The 17,557-nt window shown below is 55.0% G+C and overlaps 1 protein-coding gene across 1 annotated transcript in view; it reads right to left on the bottom strand.

Moving 5' to 3' along the window:
- Positions 1–17,557, bottom strand: part of ISY1 (ISY1 splicing factor homolog) — a 64,480-nt gene that overhangs the window by 20,679 nt on the left and 26,244 nt on the right. The window contains exon 8 of the mRNA XM_068255002.1: positions 3,688–3,810. Within this exon, the coding sequence (XP_068111103.1) occupies positions 3,688–3,810 (123 nt within the window). The remainder of the gene's footprint in view (positions 1–3,687; positions 3,811–17,557) is intronic.

Raw genomic sequence — 17,557 nt, 5'->3', positions numbered from 1 at the left:
TTTATGTTAAACAATACTAGCTGCCTGGCAGCCCTGCTGATCTATTTGGCTGCAGTAGTGTCTGAACAACACCAGAAACAAGCATGCAGCTAATCTTGACCTGATCTGTTGCATGCTTGTTCAAGGTCTATGGCTAAATGTATTAGACTCTAATACATTTAGCTATAGACCCTGAACAAGCATGCAGCAGGTCAGGTGTTTCCCTCTCTAATAATTAGAGGGAGAGGATCAGCAGGACAGCCAGGTAACTGGTATCGCTTAAAAGGAAATAAATATGACAGCCTCCATATCCCTCTCACTTCAGTTTTCCTTTAACACAGAAGGTATTTGCTATAATTCAGGTTGGAGTGAGCATATGATGTCTCCCACAATTCATCACTGCTGAATATGCAAATCATCCTTTGTTGTCCCTGTAAGCCACACCTCCAGATCCGCTGGAATGCAATGATGTGTCAATTTTACAGAGCCACAATAATCCAACATGCATACAGACTGTTTCGGATTGACCAATCCTCATCAGTGCATGGCAGGGATTAATGGGGCTCTATGGGGTAGGACTTGAAACATCCAGCGTTACAGAAATAGCCAGCAAGCTCATGGTGAACCAGATCTCCCAGGAGTGTGTAAGGGGCTACAGTGGACCAAAAAGCCATCTTACTGCACAATTAACAAGCTGACACATCGCTGCATTCTAGAGGTTCTGGAGGTATGATAAACTTACAGGGACAACAAAGGGATGATTTGCATATTCAGCAGTGATGCCCTGGGAGACATCATATACTCACTCCAACTTGAATAATCACAAATACCTTCTGTTTTAAGAAAGCAAAATTCTGCTCTGCACCCAAAAATGAGTGATCAGTGCTGGACTGACCCGTCTTTACATTTCAAAATAATTAACAACTTGCAACAGATATACAGTATATATATTAGATATATCATCCACCTAACTGCTAATTCACTAAAATATTGCATAGTTTGTCACCTGATACAGTTATTCAGAAATTAAGGTCCTGTGCGCTGAACCACTCGTGTCCTCCAGTAACCCCTCCCACTGTGTGCTGAACCACCCGTGTCCTCCAGTAACTCCTCCCCCGTGTGCTGAACCACTCGTGTCCTCCAGTAACTCCTCCTCCCGTGTGCTGAACCACTCGTGTCCTCCAGTAACTCCTCCCCCCGTGTGCTGAACCACTCGTGTCCTCCAGTAACCCCTTACCCCGTGTGCTGAACCACTCGCGTCCTCCAGTAACTCCTCCCCCCAGTGTGCTGAACCACTCGTGTCCTCCAGTAACTCCTCCCCCGTGTGCTGAACCACTCGTGTCCTCCAGTAACTCCTCCTCCCGTGTGCTGAACCACTCGTGTCCTCCAGTAACTCCTCCCCCTGTGTGCTGAACCACTCGTGTCCTCCAGTAACTCCTCCCCCCGTGTGCTGAACCACTCGTGTCCTCCATTAACTCCTCCCCCGTGTGCTGAACCACTCGTGTCCTCCAGTAACTCCTCCCCCCGTGTGCTGAACCACTCGTGTCCTCCAGTAACTCCTCCCCCCGTGTGCTGAACCACTCGTGTCCTCCAGTAACTCCTCCCCTGTGTGCTGAACCACTCTTGTCCTCCAAGAACCCCTCCCCGTGTGCTGAACCACTCGTGTCCTCCAGTAACTCCTCCCCCTGTGTGCTGAACCACTCGTGTCCTCCAGTAACCCCTTACCCCGTGTGCTGAACCACTCGCGTCCTCCAGTAACTCCTCCCCCCAGTGTGCTGAACCACTCGTGTCCTCCAGTAACCCCTCCCACTGTGTGCTGAACCACCCGTGTCCTCCAGTAACTCCTCCCCCGTGTGCTGAACCACTCGTGTCCTCCAGTAACTCCTCCTCCCGTGTGCTGAACCACTCGTGTCCTCCAGTAACTCCTCCTCCCGTGTGCTGAACCACTCGTGTCCTCCAGTAACTCCTCCCCCTGTGTGCTGAACCACTCGTGTCCTCCAGTAACTCCTCCCCCCGTGTGCTGAACCACTCGTGTCCTCCATTAACTCCTCCCCCGTGTGCTGAACCACTCGTGTCCTCCAGTAACTCCTCCCCCCGTGTGCTGAACCACTCGTGTCCTCCAGTAACTCCTCCCCCCGTGTGCTGAACCACTCGTGTCCTCCAGTAACTCCTCCCCTGTGTGCTGAACCACTCTTGTCCTCCAAGAACCCCTCCCCGTGTGCTGAACCACTCGTGTCCTCCAGTAACTCCTCCCCCTGTGTGCTGAACCACTCGTGTCCTCCAGTAACTCCTCCCCCCGTGTGCTGAACCACTCGTGTCCTCCATTAACTCCTCCCCCGTGTGCTGAACCACTCGTGTCCTCCAGTAACTCCGCCCCCCGTGTGCTGAACCACTCGTGTCCTCCAGTAACTCCTCCCCTGTGTGCTGAACCACTCTTGTCCTCCAAGAACCCCTCCCCGTGTGCTGAACCACTCGTGTCCTCCAGTAAATCCTCCCCCCAGTGTGCTGAACCACTCGTGTCCTCCAGTAAATCCTCTCCCTGTGTGCTGAACCACTCGTGTCCTCCAGTAACACCTCCCCCTGTGTGCCGAACCACTCGTGTCCTCCAGTAAATCCTCCCCCCAGTGTGCTGAACCACTCGTGTCCTCCAGTAAATCCTCCCCCTGTGTGCTGAACCACTCGTGTCCTCCAGTAACACCTCCCCCTGTGTGCCGAACCACTCGTGTCCTCCAGTAAATCCTCCCTCATGTGCTGAACCACTCGTGTCCTCCAGTAACTCCTCCCTCATGTGCTGAACCACTCGTGTCCTCCAGTAACTCCTCCCCCTGTGCGCTGAACCACTCGTGTCCTCCAGTAACACCTCCCCGTGTGCCGAACCACTCGTGTCCTCCAGCAACTCCTCCCCACGTCATGAACCACTCGTGTCCTCCAGTAACTCCTCCCCACGTCATGAACCACTCGTGTCCTCCAGTAACTCCTCCCCACGTCATGAACCACTCGTGTCCTCCAGTAACTCCTCCCCGTGTGCTGAACCACTCGTGTCCTCCAGTAACTCCTCCCCCTGTGTGCTAAATCACTTGTGTCCTCCAGTAACTCCTCCCCGTATGCTGAACCACTTGTGTCCTCCAGTAACTCCTCCCCATGTCCTGAACCACTCTGGTCCTCCAGTAACGCCTCCCTTCATGTGCTGAACCACTTGCGTCCTCTAGTAACACCTCTCCCTGTGTGCCGAACCACTCGTGTCCTCCAGTAACACCTTCCTCTGTGTGCCGAATCACTCATGTCCTCCAGTAACACCTCCCCCTGTGTGCTGAACCACTCGTGTCCTCCAGTAACTCCCCCTCATGTGCTGAACCACTCATGTCCTCCAGTAACTCCTCCCCGTGTGTGCCGAACCACTCGTGTCCTCCAGTAACTCCCCTCTCATGTGCTGAACCACTCATGTCCTCCAGTAACTCCTCCCCCTGTGTGCCGAACCACTCGTCTCCTCCAGTAACGCCTCCCCCAGTGTGCTGAAGCACTCATGTCCTCCAGTAACACCTCCCCCTGTGTGCCGAACCACTCGTCTCCTCCAAAAACTCCTCCCCCTGTGTGCTGAACCACTCGTGTCCTCCAGTAACTCCTCCCCCCTGTGTGATGGAGAAGTCGTGTATCTGGTGAATATCTGGAGTCAGACTGAAGGTTGGTGAATCGTTTAGTGGGCAATACCTCGTTTTTCCTCCTCCTGCTCCAGCGGTAAGAGAACTCCATCGTCTTCATCCCGGTACCCGTAATACTCCGCATCGATATCCTTCATCAGCTCAACTCGGGTTTTACGAGGAGGAGGAGCAGCTGCAAGAGACAAACAATCAACTGATTCACTAAATATATACTTAAAGGAGAAGTATACAGTCCTTACTACTATAAAACTGTTATGTCCAACTATACTCCCCACCAGAGGCACCTCCAGCACACTCGGGACATAAATAACAACAACACATTTGTAAAACGCTTCCCGCAGGACCCAAAAGTGTCACAGAAAGGCTTAAGGGCCCACGTCTGCACAGTGCCAGTGTGTTCCTTCAAGATGCACCGCCACAGCCGCATGCAGGATGCGCTGAGACCACAGCTGCATATAGGGCACCGCCACCACAACCACATGCAGGACGCGCTGCCACCACAGCTGCATACAGGACACCATCACCACAGCTGCATACAGGGCACCGCCACCACAGCTGCATACAGGACACCATCACCACAGCTGCATACAGGGCACCGTCACCACAGCTGCATACAGGACACCATCACCACAGCTGCATACAGGGCACCGCCACCACAGCTGCATGCAGGATGCACAGCCACCACAGCTGCATACAGGGCACCGCCACCACAGCTGCATGCAGGACGCACTGCCACCACAGCTGCATACAGGGCACCGCCACCACAGATGCATACAGGACACCACCACCACAGCTGCATACAGGGCACCGCCACCACAGCTGCATACAGGGCACCACCACCAAAGCTGCATACAGGGCACCGCCACCACAGCTGCATACAGGGCACCGCCACCACAGCTGCATACAGGGCACCGCCACCACAGCTGCACACAGGGCACCGCCACCACAGCTGCATACAGGGCACCGCCACCACAGCTGCATACAGGGCACCACCACCACAGCTGCATACAGGGCACCGCCACCAAAGCTGCATACAGGGCACTGCCACCAAAGCTGCATACAGGGCACCACAACCGCATGGAGGACGCGCTGCCACCACAGCTGCATACAGGGAACGCCACCACAGCTGCATACAGGTCATGCTGCCATTACAACTGCATGTAGGACGCACCACCACCACAGCTGCATGCAGGATGCACTGCCACCACAGCTGCATGCAGGATGCACTGCTACCACAGCTGCATACAGGGCACCGCCACCACAGCTGCATGCAGGGCACCGCCACCACAGCTGCATGCAGGATGCACCACCACCACAGATGCATGCAGGATGCACCGCCACCACAGCTGCATGCAGGATGCACCGCCACCACAGCTGCATGCAGGATGCACTGCCACCACAGCTGCATATAGGGCACCGCCACCACAGCTGCATACAGGGCACCGCCACCACAGCTGCATACAGGATGCACAGCCACCATAGCTGCATACAGGGCACCGCCACCACAGCTGCATACAGGACACCGCCACCACAGCTGCATACAGGACACCGCCACCACAGCTGCATACAGGACACCGCCACCACAGCTGCATGCAGGGCACCGCCACCACAGCTGCGCACCGCCACCACAGCTGCATGCCGGATGCACTGCCACCACAGCTGCATACAGGGCACCGCCACCACAGCTGCATACAGGGCACCGCCACCACAGCTGCATACAGGGCACCACCACCACAGCTGCATACAGGGCATGCTGCCACCACAGCTGCATACAGGGCACCGCCACCACAGCTGCATACAGGGCACCGCCACCACAGCTGCATATAGGGCACCGCCACCACAGCTGCATATAGGGCACCGCCACCACAACCACATGCAGGACGCACCGCCACCACAGCTGCACATGCAGGACGCGCCGACACCACAGATGCATACAGGACACCACCACCACAGCTGCATACAGGGCACGCTGCCACCACAGCTGCATGCAGGGCGCCGCCACCACAGCTGCATGCAGGGCGCCGCCACCACAGCTGCATGCAGGGCGCCGCCACCACAGCTGCATACAGGGCACCGCCACCACAGCTGCATACAGGGCACCGCCACCACAGCTGCATACAGGGCACCGCCACCACAGCTGCATACAGGGCACTGCCACCACAGCTGCAGCTGCATACAGGGCACCGCCACCACAGCTGCATACAGGACACCGCCACCACAGCTGCATGTAGGACGCGCCGCCACCACAGCTGCATACAGGGCACCGCCACCACAGCTGCATACAGGGCACCGCCACCACAGCTGCATACAGGGCACCGCCACCAAAGCTGCATACAGGGCACCGCCACCACAGCTGCATGCAGGACGCGCCGCCACCACAGATGCACATGCAGGACGCACCGACACCACAGATGCATGCAGGATGCGCTGACACCACAGCTGCATACAGGGCACCGCTACCACAGCTGCATGCAGGACGCTCAGCCCCACAGCTGCATGCAGGTCAGGATGCGCCGACAACACAGCTGCATGCAGGGCATCGCCACCACAGCTGCATGCAGGGCACCGCCACCACAGCTGCATGCAGGGCACCGCCACCACAGCTGCATACAGGGCACCGCCACCACAGCTGCATACAGGGCACCGCCACCACAGCTGCACACAGGGCACCGACACCACAGCTGCACACAGGGCACCGACACCACAGCTGCACACAGGGCACCGACACCACAGCTGCACACAGGGCACCGACACCACAGCTGCAGACAGGGCACCGCCACCACAGCTGCATACAGGGCACCGCCACCACAGCTGCATACAGCGCACCGCCACCACAGCTGCAGCTGCATACAGGGCACCGCCACCACAGCTGCATACAGGGCACCGCCACCACAGCTGCATGCAGGGCACGCCGCCACCACAGCTTCATGCAGGATGCACTGCCACCACAGCTGCATACAGGGCAACGCCACCACAGCTGCATACAGGGCACCGCCACCACAGCTGCATACAGGGCACCGCCACCACAGCTGCATACAGGGCACCGCCACCACATGCAGGACGCGCCGCCACCACAGATGCATACAGCGCGCCGACACCACAGCTGCACATGCAGGACGCGCCGACACCACAGATGCATGCAGGACGCGCCGCCACCACAGATGCATGCAGGGCACCGCTACCACAGCTGCATGCAGGATGCTCAGCCCCACAGCTGCATGCAGGACGCGCCGACAACACAGCTGCATGCAGGGCATCGCCACCACAGCTGCATGCAGGTCATCGCCACCACAGCTGCATGCAGGGCACCGCCACCATAGCTGCATACAGGGCACCGCCACCACAACTGCATACAGGGCACCGCCACCACAGCTGCATACAGGGCACCGCCACCACAGCTGCATACAGGGCACCGCCACCACAGCTGCACACAGGGCACCGCCACCACAGCTGCATACAGGGCACCGCCACCACAGCTGCACACAGGGCACCGCCACCACAGCTGCATACAGGGCACCATCACCACAGCTGCATATAGGGCACCACCACCACAGCTGCATACAGGACACCATCACCACAGCTGCATACAGGGCACCGCCACCACAGCTGCATACAGGGCACTGACACCACAGCTGCATACAGGGCACCGCCACCACAGCTGCATACAGGGCACTGACACCACAGCTGCATACAGGGCACCGCTACCACAGCTGCATGCAGGACGCTCAGCCCCACAGCTGCATGCAGGACGCGCCGACAACACAGCTGCATGCAGGGCATCGCCACCACAGCTGCATACAGGGCACCACCACCACAGCTGCATGCAGGGCACCGCCACCACAGCTGCATACAGGGCACCGCCACCACGGCTGCATACAGGGCAACGCCACCACAGCTGCATACAGGGCACCGCCACCACATGCAGGACCCGCCGCCACCACAGATGCATACAGCGCGCCAACACCACAGCTGCACATGCAGGACGCGCCGACACCACAGCTGCACATGCAGGACGCGCCGACACCACAGCTGCATGCAGGACGCGCCGCCACCACAGATGCATGCAGGACGCGCCGCCACCACAGCTGCACATGCAGGACGCACCGACACCACAGATGCATACAGGGCACCGCTACCACAGCTGCATACAGGACACACCGCCACCACAGCTGCATGCAGGACGCTCAGCCCCACAGCTGCATGCAGGACGCGCCGACAACACAGCTGCATGCAGGGCATCGCCACCACAGCTGCATGCAGGGCATCGCCACCACAGCTGCATGCAGGGCATCGCCACCACAGCTGCATGCAGGGCATCGCCACCACAGCTGCATGCAGGGCACCGCCACCACAGCTGCATACAGGGCACCGCCACCACAGCTGCATACAGGGCACCGCCACCACAGCTGCACACAGGGCACCGCCACCACAGCTGCACGCAGGGCACGCCGCCACCACAGCTGCATGCAGGGCACTGCCACCACAGCTGCATGCAGGGCACCGCCACCACAGCTGCATACAGGGCACCGCCACCACAGCTGCATACAGGACACCGCCACCACAGCTGCATACAGGACACCGCCACCACAGCTGCATGCAGGGCACCGCCACCACAGCTGCATACAGGGCACCGCCACCACAGCTGCATACAGGGCACCGCCACCACAGCTGCGCACCGCCACCACAGCTGCATACAGGGCACCGCCACCACAGCTGCATACAGGGCACCGCCACCACAGCTGCATACAGGGCACCGCCACCACAGCTGCACACAGGGCACCGCCACCACAGCTGCACACAGGGCACCGCCACCACAGCTGCATGCAGGGCACCGCCACCACAGCTGCATGCAGGGCACATCGCCACCACAGCTGCATACAGGGCACATCGCCACCACAGCTGCATGCAGGGCACCGCCACCACAGCTGCATGCAGGGCACCGCCACCACAGCTGCATACAGGGCACCGCCACCACAGCTGCATACAGGGCACCGCCACCACAGCTGCATACAGGGCACCGCCACCACAGCTGCACACAGGGCACCGCCACCACAGCTGCATACAGGGCACCACCACCACAGCTGCATACAGGGCACCGCCACCACAGATGCATACAAGGCACCGCCACCACAGATGCATGCAGGACGCGCCGACCCCACAGCTGCATGCAGGATGTGCCGCCGCAACAGCTGCATGCAGGACACACCGCCGCAACAGCTGCATGCAGAAAGCGCCACCACCACAGCTGCATGCAGGACGCACCGCCCCCACAGCTGCATGCAGGATGCGCCGCTCCCACAGCTGCATGCAGGACATGCCACCACAGCTGCATGCAGGGCACCGCCACCACAGCTGCATACAGGGCACCGCCACCACAGCTGCATACAGGGCACCGCCACCACAGCTGCATACAGGGCACCGCCACCACAGCTGCATACAGGGCACCGCCACCACAGCTGCATACAGGGCATGCTGCCACCACAGCTGCATGCAGGACACTCGGCCCCAGAGCTGCATACAGGGCACCACCACCACAGCTGCATGTAGGACGCGCCGACACCACAGCTGCATGCAGGGCACCGCCACCACAGCTGCATGGAGGACGCGCCGCCACCACAGCTGCATGCAGGATGCACTGCCACCACAGCTGCATACAGGGCACCGCCACCACAGCTGCATACAGGGCACCACAGCTGCATACAGGGCACCGCCACCACAGCTGCATACAGGGCACCGCCTCCACAGCTGCATACAGGGCACCACAGCTGCATACAGGGCACTACAACCGCATGCAGGACGCGCTGCCACCACAGCTGCATACAGGACACCACCACCACAGCTGCATAAAGGGCACTGCCACCACAGCTGCATGCAGGACACGCAGGACATGGCCCAATGCCTCCAGCTGTTAAACAATACCAGTTCCCTGGCTGTCCTGCTGATCTATCTGGCTGCAGTAATGTCTGAATCACACACCTGAAACAAGCATGCAGCTAGTCCAGTCACAGCACCTGTTTTGCTGCATGCTTGTTCAGGGGCTATAGCTAAAGGTATTAGAGGCAGCGGATCAGCAGAGCTGCCGGGCAACTGGTATTGTTTAACAGGAAATATATATGGCAGCCTCCATATTCCTCTCACTTCAGGTGTCCTTTAAGAAAGGGGCCCAAATATGGACTAACTAGAAAATGCACCTTCTGTGGGGACAATCATCTCTCAAAGGTGAAAGCAGGTCAGCCGCAGAATACCGCTGCCGGGACCACTAATGGGAAGCCAGATCTGGTACAACGCAAGTCATTAGTGGAAATCAGGCACCTCAGCTGAATCACAAGAAGCACGTTGCAATCACTCCTCTCACTGGGCACAATGTCATTATACAGCCTGACACTCCCAATTATCTATGAATAGCTTTGTGTGCAGCAGACTAGGATGTACAGATCATGTGACCAACCCCCCTCCTGAGACCACAACTCAATCCTACAACCACTGTCACCAGAGTCACATGACCACCTGTCTTTATTCCAACAACCGCCCTCCCCAGAATCACATGACCAGTCCTGCCCCCGGCATATCGGGACATCAGTCACTGGCTGGCCCTAACGAGGTTACACATTTATCATATTACAGTAATGTAATTACCCTATTTGTCTGTATAATTAGGAGCGCTGTGTGTAGCAGCACAATCCGGACATCCTAAATAGAATGCTGCCTAATCCAGAAAAGAACAGTCTTTATTAAGTACAGTTCATGAAAAGTTTAAAGAGACTAACAACATTTTCAGCCTTATTTCTTCTATCCTATAAGTTCCTATACCTGTTCTAATGTGGTTTTTGTCTTACTGCAGCCTTTCCTAGTTGCACAATGGCTGTATTATCTCTGTTATATAATCTAATCTTCTTTCCTTTGTCAGCTTTGTCTGCTCAGGCAGCAATGTGCTGCTCTGCTTGTGATAGGATAGAAGCTATACACACCCTCTCCACGCCCCCTGCAGGCTCTGTGTGAGTCACAGACTGAGCTCCTCTCAGCCTATCACAAGCTGGTTAGCAGCCATGTCTTTTGTTTGTAAACACTGCCTAAAACTGGCAATTACAATCCAGGATTGCAGCAGGGAATGGCAGAAACGGCACAGAAGGGCCCAGGAGAACATAATGAATAGAATGGTATGCTTTTTATTGTAAGAATTTTAGAGTAGAGATTCTCTTTAAGTTCTGAATGGGGAGATCTTTATTTGCACTAAATAACGGTTACATAGTTATTTGAGTTGAAAAAAGACATACGTCCATCGAGTTCAACCAGAGAACAAAGTACAACACCAGCCTGCTCCCTCACATATCCCTGCTGATCCAGAAGAAGGTACAACACCAGCCTGCTCCCTCACATATCCCTGCTGATCCAGAGGAAGGCACAACACCAGCCTGCTCCCTCACATATCCCTGCTGATCCAGAGGAAGGTACAACATCAGCCTGCACCCTCACATATCCCTGCTGATCCAGAGGAAGGCACAACACCAGCCTGCTCCCTCACATATCCCTGCTGATCCAGAGGAAGGCACAACACCAGCCTGCACCCTCACATATCCCTGCTGATCCAGAGGAAGGCACAACACCAGCCTGCACCCTCACATATCCCTGCTGATCCAGAGGAAGGCACAACACCAGCCTGCTCCCTCACATATCCCTGCTGATCCAGAGGAAGGCGCAACACCAGCCTGCTCCCTCACATATCCCTGCTGATCCAGAGGAAGGTACAACACCAGCCTGCTCCCTCATATATCCCTGCTGATCCAGAGGAAGGTACAACACCAGCCTGCTCCCTCACATATCCCTGCTGATCCAGTGGAAGGTACAACACCAGCCTGCTCCCTCACATATCCCTGCTGATCCAGAGGAAGGCGCAACACCAGCCTGCTCCCTCACATATCCCTGCTGATCCAGAGGAAGGTACAACACCAGCCTACACCCTCACATATCCCTGCTGATCCAGAGGAAGGTACAACACCAGCCTGCTCCCTCACATATCCCTGCTGATCCAGAGGAAGGTACAACACCAGCCTGCTCCCTCACATATCCCTGCTGATCCAGAGGAAGGCACAACACCAGCCTGCTCCCTCACATATCCCTGCTGATCCAGAGGAAAGCACAACACCAGCCTGCTCCCTCACATATCCCTGCTGATCCAGAGGAAGGTACAACACCAGCCTGCTCCCTCACATATCCCTGCTGATCCAGAGGAAGGCACAACACCAGCCTGCTCCCTCACATATCCCTGCTGATCCAGAGGAAAGCACAACACCAGCCTGCTCCCTCACATATCCCTGCTGATCCAGAGGAAGGTACAACACCAGCCTGCTCCCTCATATATCCCTGCTGATCCAGAGGAAGGTACAACACCAGCCTGCTCCCTCACATATCCCTGCTGATCCAGTGGAAGGTACAACACCAGCCTGCTCCCTCACATATCCCTGCTGATCCAGAGGAAGGCGCAACACCAGCCTGCTCCCTCACATATCCCTGCTGATCCAGAGGAAGGTACAACACCAGCCTACACCCTCACATATCCCTGCTGATCCAGAGGAAGGTACAACACCAGCCTGCTCCCTCACATATCCCTGCTGATCCAGAGGAAGGTACAACACCAGCCTGCTCCCTCACATATCCCTGCTGATCCAGAGGAAGGCACAACACCAGCCTGCTCCCTCACATATCCCTGCTGATCCAGAGGAAAGCACAACACCAGCCTGCTCCCTCACATATCCCTGCTGATCCAGAGGAAGGCACAACACCAGCCTGCTCCCTCACATATCCCTGCTGATTCAGAGGAAGGCACAACACCAGCCCGCACCCTCACATATCCCTGCTGATCCAGAGGAAAGCACAACACCAGCCTGCTCCCTCACATATCCCTGCTGATCCAGAGGAAGGCACAACACCAGCCTGCTCCCTCACATATCCCTGCTGATTCAGAGGAAGGCACAACACCAGCCTGCTCCCTCACATATCCCTGCTGATCCAGAGGAAGGCGCAACACCAGCCCGCTCCCTCACATATCCCTGCTGATCCAGAGGAAGGCACAACACCAGCCTGCTCCCTTACATATCCCTGCTGATCCAGAGGAAGGCACACCAACCTGCACCCTCACATATCCCTGCTGATCCAGAGGAAGGCACAACACCAGCCTGCACCCTCACATATCCCTGCTGATCCAGAGGAAGGCACAACACCAGCCTGCTCCCTCACATATCCCTGCTGATCCAGAGGAAAGCACAACACCAGCCTGCTCCCTCACATATCCCTGCTGATCCAGAGGAAGGCACAACACCAGCCTGCTCCCTCACATATCCCTGCTGATTCAGAGGAAGGCACAACACCAGCCCGCACCCTCACATATCCCTGCTGATCCAGAGGAAAGCACAACACCAGCCTGCTCCCTCACATATCCCTGCTGATCCAGAGGAAGGCACAACACCAGCCTGCTCCCTCACATATCCCTGCTGATTCAGAGGAAGGCACAACACCAGCCCGCACCCTCACATATCCCTGCTGATCCAGAGGAAGGCACAACACCAGCCTGCTCCCTCACATATCCCTGCTGATCCAGAGGAAGGCACAACACCAGCCTGCTCCCTCACATATCCCTGCTGATTCAGAGGAAGGCACAACACCAGCCTGCTCCCTCACATACCCCTGCTGATCCAGAGGAAGGCACAACACCAGCCTGCTCCCTCACATATTCCTGCTGATCCAGAGGAAGGTACAGCACCAGCCTGCTCCCTCACATATCCCTGCTGATCCAGAGGAAGGCACAACACCAGCCTGCACCCTCACATATCCCTGCTGATCCAGAGGAAGGCACAACACCAGCCTGCACCCTCACATATCCCTGCTGATCCAGAGGAAGGCACAACACCAGCCTGCTCACATATCCCTGCTGATCCAGAGGAAGGCACAACACCAGCCTGCACCCTCACATATCCCTGCTGATCCATAGGAAGGCACAACACCAGCCTGCACCCTCACATATCCCTGTTGATCCAGAGGAAGGCACAGCACCAGCCTGCACCCTCACATATCCCTGCTGATCCAGAGGAAGGCACAACACCAGCCTGCTCCCTCACATATCCCTGCTGATCCAGAGGAAGGCACAACACCAGCCTGCTCCCTCACATATCCCTGCTGATCCAGAGGAAGGCACACTACCAGCCTGCACCCTCACATATCCCTGCTGACCCCGAGGAAGGCACAACACCCGCCTGCTCCCTCACATATCCCTGCTGATCCAGAGGAAGGCACAACACCAGCCTGCTCCCTCACATATCCCCGCTGATCCAGAGGAAGGTACAACACCAGCCTGCACCCTCACATATCCCTGCTGACCCAGAGGAAGGCACAACACCCGCCTGCTCCCTCACATATCCCTGCTGATCCAGAGGAAGGCACAACACCAGCCGGCTCCCTCACATATCCCTGCTGATCCAGAGGAAGGCGCAGCGCCAGCCTGCACCCTCACATATCCCTGCTGAACCAGAGGAAGGTACAACACCAGCCTGCACCCTCACATATCCCTGCTGATCCAGAGGAAGGCACAACACCAGCCTGCTCCCTCATATATCCCTGCTGATCCAGAGGAAGGCACAACACCAGCCTGCACCCTCACATATCTCTGCTGATCCAGAGGAAGGTACAACACCAGCCTGCACCCTCCCATATCCCTGCTGATCCAGAGGAAGGTACAACACCAGCCTGCTCCCTCACATATCCCTGCTGATCCAGAGGAAGGCACAACACCAGCCTGCTCCCTCACATATCCCTGCTGATCCAGAGGAAGGTACAACACCAGCCTGTACCCTCACACATCCCTGCTGATCCAGAGGAGGGCACAACACCAGCCTGCACCCTCACATATCCCTGCTGATCCAGAGGAAGGCACAACACCAGCCTGCACCCTCACATATCCCTGCTGATCCAGAGGAAGGCACAACACCAGCCTGCTCCCTCACATATCCCTGCTGAACCAGAGGAAGGTACAACACCAGCCTGCACCAGGGCTGTGGAGTCGGAGTCGTGGAGTCGGGCAATTTTGGGTGCCTGGAGTCGGAGTCGGGAAAAAATGCACCGACTCCGACTCCTAATGAATTTGTAACTGTAATTAAAATAGAAAATATGATAAAATGTTCTATTTCTCAGATAATAGTCATTAAAAATAATTTATACATACAGTAATAGCTGTGCTTAGTCCACAAAAATGAAATAAACCAATCAAAATTAGTTATTTGTGCTGCTTCAATAAAGCAGTCCCCGTATTTTTAAGGTCAGATATACACATCTGATTGTGACTGTATATATGATGCGTACACAGGAATCTCTTATATATACTAAATAACATCTATGCTGTAAGAATAAAGCCTGATGTGTAGCTGTGTCACTAATAGAGATGGTCAATGAGATGGAAATAATTCTGCACTGATGCTGATTTATGCAAATGTATGCACTCCCTTTGCTGATGAAATCAAATAATTTGATATGTTATTAAAATTTGGTTTGGTGACTACAAATTAAAGGGTACCTGAGACGGATGAAAAGTAAAGTTTTATACATACCTGGGGCTTCCTCCGGCCCCCTTCAGGCTAATCAGTCCCTCACTGTCCTCCACCACCCGGATCTTCTGCTATGAGTCCTGGTAATTCAGCCAGTCAGCGCAGTCCGGCCGCATGCCACTCCCACAGCCAGGAACATTCTGCACCTGTGCAATAGTGCTGCACAGGTGTAGTATGCTCCTAGCGGTGGAGTGTGTTCATGCGCACTACGCCAGACTGGCTCAAGTACCTGGACTCATAGCAGAAGATCCAGGTGGTGGAGGAGGACAACGAGGGACTGATTATCCTGAAGGCGGCTGGAGGAAGCCCCAGGTATGTATAAAACTTTAATTTCATCTGTCTCAGGTTTACTTTGTTACACAGTAGTACTATACTCTACATATGCACTCTCCACAGAGCTGCAGGGAATCCACTGAGAATGCTGTGCACATTGAACACAGAGGTGTTGTCTGTTTACAATCTCCTCATTCCCCTGCAGAGTACCTGCACATCATTCTTACATGTACCCACACTTACATTGCCTAGGGCCTGATAGATGTTCTTTGTTCCGGTTTGTACCTTTTACAAGTACTCTTACCAAGGACTAGTTTTAGTCTAAAGGGAATAAATATAGTAGTCTACATATCCTTCTCACTTCAGTTGTCTTGTAAATTCCTAAGCGTTGGCAGTTATGAGACGAATTTCATGTTACATACTTTTAATCAACAAAATTGTAATATGCAAATTAGAGGAGTCGGAGTCGTGGAGTCGGAGTCGGTGGAACCCTAAACTGAGGAGTCGGAGTCGGAGGATTTTTGGACCGACTCCACAGCCCTGGCCTGCACCCTCACATATCCCTGCTGATCCAGAGGAAGGTACAACACCAGCCTGCTCCCTCACATATCCCTGTTGATCCAGAGGTTGTAGGGTTAGTTTGTGTGACCATCAGAATCAGCGCTGGATTGTATGAATATCCGAACATATAGATGTGAGACTAGCATCAGTAATAATATCAGGTCATTTATGACACAAGAATATCTGCAGCCCTGTGTCCACTAAGCAGGAAAACTCAATACATCAGTGTTACAGACTGCTCAATGACTGATGCAGCTGAAACCCCCAACACAGGCAGCCGCCAAATACCCCCAGATATATCCTGACCCACAGGGCAGGGTGTGATAGATTCACCCTGTGTTTAATGCGCCCAGCAAATAAAAATTGAGCACAAAAATATGATTACTTAAGCTTGTTTTAACAAAAAACCAAGTTCATTTCAACCTAGACCTCTGCTCCACAGGAAAGGGTTGTATATTTATCCTTCTCTGGAGAAGGGGGCAATAAAACTCCCCCAAGCAGATTGCCCATTCTACTTCAAAAAATGCGTACACACGCACTACGGCTGCCAACGACGGGTCCGTCAGACCCTCCCGCTGGACGGACTTTCAGGCGACAGTAGCGCATGTGTAGACGCTGTCGGCGGACTGATAAGGCTCTTTCTGAGCAATCTGCCCAGCGGATGCACCAGCCTTATCAGTCCGCCGACAGTGCGTACACACGCGCTACTGTCGCCTGAAAGTCCGCCCAGTGGGCGGGTCTGATGGACCCGTCGTTGGTGGCCGTAGTGTGTGTGTACGCACCTAAAGACAGACAGAGAAGTCCAGATAACCACATACATTTCTTAGTGACCAGACCCTGGGCACACTCCTGCAGGTAGAATGATACTGGGAAAAATGACTTTTAATTCACTTTGAATAAAAAAAAACATCATTCTTACATAGATGCTAGGTATGTCAAAGCTTTCGCCGAGATATGACCATTTCAGGTGTTTCATATTCTATTCTGGCGTAACAAAGGGGTGGAGAAGGGACCTGTAGCAGACACAGCCCATGTCCCCTTAAAATCTCCACCCTCCAGTGGAGAAAGGGTTAAAAAAAACTGGCTGGACACTGAGGCTGAAAGAGAGAGTCTGCAGCCATCCATTTACCATCAAGGCTTTGGCTGTTACCCACAGAACTTTCCATAATAAGACTTTATATCTTCTGTTTTGGACTAACTATTCCAAAGGACATACGATAACTTGACAAACTGCTCATGACATTATATTCAGTTATTTTCACGCTTATTCCTTTTATTTTTGTATCGATCTGTTTCAATTGCTATATTTAGTTTAAGCATTTTTTTTTTATAAAATAAACGATTAAAAATGGTTTGTCTGCTTGTTCTGAAGTCTCTGCAAAGGGCTTGCGTTTCCTGAGGAATGTTACCATAACCATTCTGTAATTAATATTGTCCCGGTTGTGTTGTTGGAGGCTCGTAGTCCTCAGTGACCTCGCTAACACTGCGTCTGAT

The sequence above is a fragment of the Hyperolius riggenbachi genome, chromosome 9, assembly GCF_040937935.1.
Source record: "Hyperolius riggenbachi isolate aHypRig1 chromosome 9, aHypRig1.pri, whole genome shotgun sequence".
Lineage (NCBI taxonomy): Eukaryota > Metazoa > Chordata > Amphibia > Anura > Hyperoliidae > Hyperolius > Hyperolius riggenbachi.
Note: the sequence above shows the minus strand (reverse complement) of the source record. Positions and strands in the feature narration are given on the sequence as shown.